General features: G+C 38.8%; 1 protein-coding gene across 1 annotated transcript; it reads right to left on the reverse strand.

The window, feature by feature from the left end:
* Positions 1 to 1,606: 1,606 nt before the first annotated feature.
* On the reverse strand, positions 1,607 to 5,385 carry LOC131342023 (protein kinase C epsilon type-like). Its single transcript, XM_058372728.1, has 8 exons — positions 5,226 to 5,385; positions 4,142 to 4,191; positions 3,990 to 4,055; positions 3,781 to 3,861; positions 3,602 to 3,694; positions 3,453 to 3,497; positions 3,314 to 3,379; positions 1,607 to 2,728 (listed from the first exon to the last, which is right to left on the reverse strand). The coding sequence occupies exons 1-8, from the start codon at positions 5,383 to 5,385 to the stop codon at positions 1,607 to 1,609; spliced, it is 1,683 nt and encodes a 560-aa protein (XP_058228711.1).
* Positions 5,386 to 8,267: the final 2,882 nt, after the last annotated feature.

Below are 8,267 nucleotides of genomic sequence, written 5' to 3' on the forward strand. Positions count from 1 at the left end.
GAGCAGCATTAAAGTGTGATGTACAAAAACAGCATTAAAGTGTAATGTACAACGAAATATACAGTTTTGGCAGCACTGAAAAAAGGTGGTCCAGTAAACATAGATGTATATTGAATATGAATGTTCTGTTCTGGGTGTTGAGTCAGATGGCTGGAGGAAAGAAACTGTTACACAGTCTGGTTGTGAGGCTCAGATGCTTCTGTATCTTTTTCCAGAGGGCAGGAGGGTGAGGAGTGTGTGTGAGGGGTGTGTGGGGTCAATCACAATGCTGTTTCTTATCAGTACACTACACAGCTGTTCTCATCTGTTTTTGTTTATAAAGTTGTTTTTAAGTCTGTCATCTTTATAATTGTGTGTGTAGAAGCACATTTTTAATGTTCTGCTTGCTTATTTCTTTCTATTAATTTTGAGAAATGATTTATTTTAATGTAATTGATTATATATATATATATTAGTTGAAAATAGGTTCAATAGATCTCTTTTTCTTTCCCAGACAGAGTATTAGTGTTGACTTTTTGTTATATAAAGAGTTTTTTAAAACACTGGCTGATGAACATCGGGATGTTTGAACAAAAGCAAAACAATTGAAGTCTTCTATGAGGAAAAAAGGTTATTTATTTGATAATTACAAACACAGTGCAAATTAATCTTTAAAATGATCAATTAATATTCAAATTCAAATCAAATTCAAATTTTATTAATCACATACGAAATCACACAGTACGACATGTAGTGAAGTGATTTTAACGACTGTCCTACATTTGAAGAAAGAAAAGAGTATAAATTAAAGTGTGTGGACATGAAAAATAAGGGATATAGTTAAAAATATATAGAAAAAAATAGGGAAAATTAAACAGTAGAAATTAAAGACAAAAATAATTGTGAAAAACCAGTAGTTCTCGTATATGCATATGCAAATAAATGTGTATATTATATATATATGTATATAAATATGAATATGAATATAAATATGCATAAATAATATAAAAATAAACAATAAATTATAATGATAAAAATAATAATTTAATTTTATATATAATATAAAATGAAATATAAAATATAAAATACGGGGGTCTGCTGGAGCCTATCCCAGCGCACATAGGGCGAAAGGCAGGGGTACACCCTGGACAGTCCATCGCAGGGCCACACAGACAAACAACCACACACACTCACTCCTATGGGCAATTTAAAATTACCAATCAACCTAATGTACATGTCTTTGGACTGTGGGAGGAAACCGGAGTACCCGGAGTAAACCCACGCAGGCACGGGGAGAACATGCAAACTCCACACAGAAAGGCCCCAGCCTGTTCGACCCCAGGATTCGAACCCAGGACCTTCTTGCTGTGAGGCAACAGTGCTAACCACTAAGCCACCGTGCTGCCCATTAAAATATAATATGATATGATATGAAATAATATAATATAATATAATATAATATAATATAATATAATATAATATAATATAATATAATATAATATAATATAATATAATATAATAATATATAGTATATATAAAAATAAAATATTATAATTTAAATGGTATGACAATAATAATAATAATAATAATAATAATAATAATATATGCTAATATTAGATTAGCAAAGTTAATATTTAGGGTTAATAAATGAGAAGCCATCAAACTCCTCTTGGATGGACTGGATGAAGAAGGAGAGATTCCCATGAGAAAGCTTGGGCTCCTCACGGGTGAATCTGCCATCAAAATTATTGACGTCCCTCTTTGATGTTATCTGTGGTTGAAACGGTGGAGTGATCTTCCTCTGTTCCAGCCATGACCAGTTGATCTCACTGAAGAAAGGGTGAGCTTTGATGGCATTCTCCTTGCCCTCGGACACCACACAGCCGAGACGATCCATGGGCTTCTTCCTCAGGAACGCTTTGAGGATGTTGACCGCATTCCTACTGAGGTCTGATGGATATTCCGGTTCAGCATTGATGATGGACTCAAACATCATCTCCTCGTTGTGATCATGAAACGGAGCGTAGCCTGTCATCATCTCGTACATGATCACACCTAGGGCCCACCAATCCACCGATGTGTCGTATTCCCAATACTGTAACACCTCTGGTGCTATGTAATTGGGTGTGCCACAAAAAGTGTTGGCAGTCTTGCCGTCTAGTATTCCCTCTGCGCACAAGCCAAAGTCAGCAAGCTTGCAGTGGCCATCGGCATCGAGGAGGATGTTTCCAGGTTTGAGATCTCTGTGTATAATCCCATTGCGGTGGAGGAACATGAGGGCACAGGCGATCTCAGCAGCATAAAATCTGATGCGGGGTTCATCAAATCCACATGAACAGGAAATGTGAAATGCAAGATCCCCGCCATTCACAAATTCCATTGCGAAGCACAGTGAGTCGCTGGTCTGGAAGCTACAGTAGAGGTGGGTCAGGTAGGGGTGTTCACTGGCCAGAGCCAAGATCCGCCTCTCCATAAAGGTGCAGCTGATGTTTTCATATTCCCAGATCATGTCCTTCTTCATAAACTTCAGCGCATACACCTCATCAGTGCCTTTGAGCTCGGACAAAATCACCTTCCCGTATGTACCCTTTCCAAGCACACTGAGGAAGTTGAAGTCCTCCAGGCTCTTTCTCTCAGGCTGTAGCTCCTCATCCTCTCTGCTCTCCTCTGAATTACACTCATTCAGGACGAAAGCTGTAGGGTCATCACCAGAAGCGGTGGGCAGCGGCTCATCATACAGCTCAGCGACCTTAACACACACAAACACACAAAATTAGTCACTGCAGTTAACAACATTTTGTAAAGTCACAATGAATAAGCCCTTACCTGAGTTCCAGTAAGAAGGTCCTTAGTGTCCTTAAATTGAGAGAAATCCTGCAAATAACATTTAGATAAAGCTCAACGTCTACAACCCCAATTCACAAAAGTGAACATTGAAGCAGAGCAAAAAGATCACAAGTGCTTCATATCACAAGAGTTTTATATTAAAACACAGAACATTATATGGATCTTAATGTCCACTGACTAGAAATCGAAAAACAAAACAAAACAACTTGTAAAGGTGTGTGTGTGTGTGTGTGTGTGTGTGTGTGTGTGTCTCTCTCAGCTGCAGCACTGTACAGTACCTCAGACTGGGAGCTGATGGAGTCCGGAGACTGAACCTGATCATCACACCAGGCTCTGTTCAGCTCACCAGCACTGGGAGGCTGTGAAAAGTAAAGCAAAATGTTCACCAGTGTTTCTTATTCTAGCGGTTTCATACTAACACATCTAACATTCTGTCACATGGACAATCCAGCGGTCATCTTTGTAAATAAATTGTAGGTTTGGTTACCAGACTGACAGTTGAAGTGTCTTGTTGAGGTTCAGTGGACTGCAGCTGCAGGTTTGCCTCAACAGCCTTAACACACACAAACACAATTAGTCACTGCAGTTAACAAAATTTTATCACACCACAATGAATAATCCCTTACCTGCATGTCAGTGGACGAGTCTTCAGTGTCATCATAAGAGAATACCTATAAATGACAATTAGATGAAACTCAAGAACTATTAAAAAAAAGCATGCATATAATACTCACTACTGTCAAATCTCTTCATCAGAGTAATAAAGACTGATTACCTCATGATGCAAGGGGTACGTCTCTGTGGTTTCACAGGGTTGACTCTCTGGACCCCTTAATATCCTGAGGTGGTCTCTCTTGATTTCCACTGACTAGAAAGAGAACAACAAAAATAAACATTCAAACTTGTAAAGACGTGTGTGTGTGTGTGTGTCTCAGCTGCAGCACTGTACAGTACCTCAGACTGGGAGCTGATGGAGTCCGGAGACTGAACCTGAAGTTCACACCAGGCTCTGTTCAGCTCACCAGCACTGGGAGGCTGTGAAAAGTAGAGCAAAAAATTCACAAGTGTTTCTCATTCTAGCAGTTTCATACTAACACATCTAACATTCTGTCACATGGACAATCCTGCGGTCATCTTTGTAAATAAATTGTAGATTTGGTTACCAGACTGACAGCTGAAGTGTCACTGTGAGGGTCACCGGTAAAAATCAGCACTTTGGGCTCATCGACCTTAATAGACAGACATAGACACACAGTTAGTAGCAGCCTAAATGTTTGAAATGTAGTTAAAATCGGACTATTTAGCGGACACTTACCTGGAGGACAGAGGGAGTATCAGGTGATTCTCCCAGCACATCCACAGAGTCTGTAAAAAAGGAGTTTTCTGTGACTCAGAATAATGACTTCAATTACAACTAACATTTTCTATCATACATTTACAACCAATAGCCAAGTTTATTAACTAGTAGGTAAAACTAGGAGAAATATTGTATTGTGTTGAGAGCTTAAAACGGGTAGCCATGTTTTCAAGTGCATTAGCATTCAGCTAACTATTCAATTAAAATCAGGCATTAATAATAAATGAGAATATTTAGCCATCTACTGATTTTAATGTTTTATTCTACACAATACAATATTTAGCTCCCCAGCTATATAGCCAGGTTTGTTAGCAGTGTAGCTAATGTTAGACCAGTGTTTCCCACACACACAAATGATAGATTAGTGATGGCAAGCAGATTCATTTTCTAATTATTTTATTTAGTAATCTTAAATGGAGAGAGAGAGAGAGAGAGAGAGAGACCGAGTTCAGCAATCTAACTATCTTTATACTCACTATGATATTGTGGAAATGACACGATTAGCTACATTCTAAAGGCAGATAAGACATTTGTAACAAAAAGACATTAATGACATGTAAAAGGTACATTAATTTAACATGGAATTTGTGTAATAATGAAACACATAGACAAATTCTCTAGATAAATAACATTAGGCCAAAAATTACACCGAAATTTAAAGAGGTAAAAGTCCGTGCGCGAGAGCTAGCGAAAAGTCCGTGCGCGAGAGCTAGACTAGACTTGACTAGACTAGATCACTAGACTAAGCATGATTTTGTCTAAAACCAGTGGTCATTATTGTTAAAAGTGACCGACCAGTGAGGTAAACATTTTACTGCCGAAATAAAATAAATTCTTAAGTCAGTGTTATCAATCCGGTTAAGTATTTTGCTGTGTAGTTTATTCCTATGGCCGAGTTCGCTAGCAAGGTAACTAGCATTAGGCTAATTCGCGGCAGAAGAGGATATCGCTGATTAACTAGATAACATTAGACTGTAACACAGTGTAACTTAAACATGATTTATTGTAAAAACACTATGATATTAAAGTCAAATCATCCTACCGTGAGCTGGCTGAGTGTGGTCGGTAGCTGTGCTGCGTCTCTGAAAGTAGCGGTACACGAAGTAACCCGCACCTGCAGAGACAGCGAGCAGCCCCGCAGCACAGCCGATCTTGCGGAGAGGAAAATTTGTCACATCCGGGAGAAATCGTCTAAAGTCCATGGGTTTCTTCTTTTCCAGTTGCTTTCTTTAGTCCTTTGGGTTTGTTCTTCTCTAATCGCTTTCTGTGGTCTTGATTGCTGTTGTTTATCCAAAGTCAAGCACCAACTCAATGTTGTGGTTTGATTTAAAATCGTTCCACGTGACGCGCTATCACCATGGAGACAGTTTAAACAGAAATAAACAGTTCTTTGAACAACAGGACACGCCCACCATGACACGTGCACAGGTTCTGACACCGGGGCTCGAGACCTCACGTGGGATTGTCTGATCTTGGGATTGGGGTTTCTGCATAGAAACTCGATTTATGGATTATTTAATAATAATTAAAAAAATAAAATGAAATAATACAATTATAAAAGAATAAAAATAAAAATGTATTTATTATTATTATTGTTATTATTATTATTATTATTATTATTATTATTATTATTATTAATAATAATATTATTATTATTATTATTATTATTATTATTATTATTATTGCTGCTGTTTTATGGTTGCAATATATAGTATAATGTCTATTTTAACTAATAATACTTAATAGTATTATACAGTAATAATATAACTGACTACCAGATATATAGATAATGTAGCAATATTTACATTCACAGGCGAGAGTATATACAAATAAGGCAGCCAAAACCAAAACAGGGCATAGATCAGCCTCAAAGTCAAGGCAAGCAAGGATTGAAACCAGATTGAAGCAGAAACACGACACGGAACTACACACAACACAAACACCAAATGTGAAGTGAGCAATCAAGCTCCTGGTACTGGCTTCTGTCCCAGCTTTATAGGGTCACCATTACTGATTAGTGGTGGTAGAAGCTGGATCATCAGGAAAGCCCGGGCTGGAGTACGGAGTGGACCAACCTGAAGAAGTTAAGCACGGGACAGGACACACAAAACAAACTAGTTCAGTAGGTTAGAGACTTAGGATACTATTAGCTTAAAACTGAGCTGTTGCTGCTTTTATTTTTTGTTTTTTAAAATATATACATATAACATATAACAATACATAAAAATGGGGGAAAATAAGAGCTAGTTTAAGTGTTTCAGGAAGAGGTAGGTCTTCAGTCGTTGTCTGAAGACAGTCAGCAACTCGGCTGTACAGACATCTAGGGGAAGTTCATTCCACCACCTTGGTGCCTGAACAGAGAAGAGTCTAGATGTATGCCTACCTTTTACCCTGAGAGATGATGGGACCAGTCGGGCAGTGCTAGTGGATCAGAGGGAGCGAGGTGCAGTGTGAGGAGTAATAAGAGCTTTGAGGTAAGATGGTGCTGGTCCATTCTTGGCTTTGTAGGCCAGCATCAGTGTTTTGAATCTGATGTGTGCAGCTACTGGAAGCCAGTGGAAGAACGCAGCAGTGGGGTGGTGTGGGAGAACTTAGGCAGGTTGAAAACAAGTCGTTCAGCTGCATTTTGGATCATTTACCGTGGATGAATTGCATTAAGAGGAAGATCTGCCATTAAAGAGTTGCAGTAGTCCAGTCTTAAAATGACCAGAGACTGAACAAGCACTTGAGTAGCCTCTGTGGATAAAAATGGTCGAATCCTTCTGATGTTGTACAGATGAAACCAACATGAGCATGTCACATTAGCAACATGGGAGGAAAAGGATAACTGATTGTCCACGGTTACCCCAAGGTTGCGAGCAGTGGCCGAAGGGGAGACCATGGAGTTTTTCAGAGACAATGCAAGATCCTGGGCAAGGGATCACCTGGGATGACCAGCAGTTCAGTTTTGCTGAGATTGAGTTTCAGCTGATGAGCTGTCATCCAAGATGAAATGTCCACCAGACACGCTGATATCTGAGTAGATGCCATTGTATCTGAGGGAGAGAAGGAGAAAATAAGTTGTGAAAATAAGGTGGCACCGGCATAGCAGTGGTATGAAAACCCATGTGAGGATATAACTTTGCCAAGAGAGTGAGTGTAGAGGGAGAAAAGGAGAGGAGCTTGTGGGACACCAGGAGAAAGTCTGCATGGAACAGATGTCAATCCCTTCCATGTTACCTGATATGAGCGACCATCCAGATAGGAAGCAAATCATTCCCATGCTGTTCCAAAAATTCCAAGACTCCTGAGGGACAAGAGTCTTGTGGTTAACTGTGTCAGATGCTGCATAAAGGTCGAGGAGGATGAGGACCGATGACAGCTTGGCTGATCTAGCAGCATGTAGTTTCTCAGTAACCGCCAAAAGGGCAGTCTCTGTGGAATGTACTGCTTTGAAGCCAGACTGGTTGGGATCATGGAGGTTATTCTGCAGGAGATAGTCATACAACTGATTATAAACAATGTGTTCAGATATTTTGAAAGAAAAAAAAGTGATACCGGTCTGTAGCTACTGACGTCTGAGGGATCCAGAGCAGGTTTTCTTCAGTATGAGGATAACCCTTGCTCTCTTAAAGGCAGTTTTTACATGACCAGATGTTATGGATCATTATATATAGTATAATAATGTCTATTTTAACAAATAATACTATATTATTATTATTATTATTATTATTATTATTATTATTATTATTATTATTATTATTATTATTATTATTGTTGTTGTTGTTGTTATTATTATAAATATGAACAAAAGGAAAAAATCTATTAACAGCTAATAGATAGAAATTGCATAATTATGAATATTTAATGCACCTGTGTGAAACTCTTCAATCAGCAATCAGTCCTCTTCCATCTATAAAAGATGCCACCTCTGTGTTGCTATTTGCAAGCATGGATCAAAGAGGTTAAAGGCATGGAAGGAGAGTAAGAGGCCATGGAAGAGGGGCCAGAGGAAGAGATGTTTGCATGCGTACTGGAGGAGCTGCAGCTAGAGGACAAAATAGAGCTCAAGTTTCCAATGAATTTTGGGCAGTGGCAGCCGGTC

Source organism: Hemibagrus wyckioides, linkage group LG20 (genome assembly GCF_019097595.1).
Source record: "Hemibagrus wyckioides isolate EC202008001 linkage group LG20, SWU_Hwy_1.0, whole genome shotgun sequence".
NCBI lineage: Eukaryota > Metazoa > Chordata > Actinopteri > Siluriformes > Bagridae > Hemibagrus > Hemibagrus wyckioides.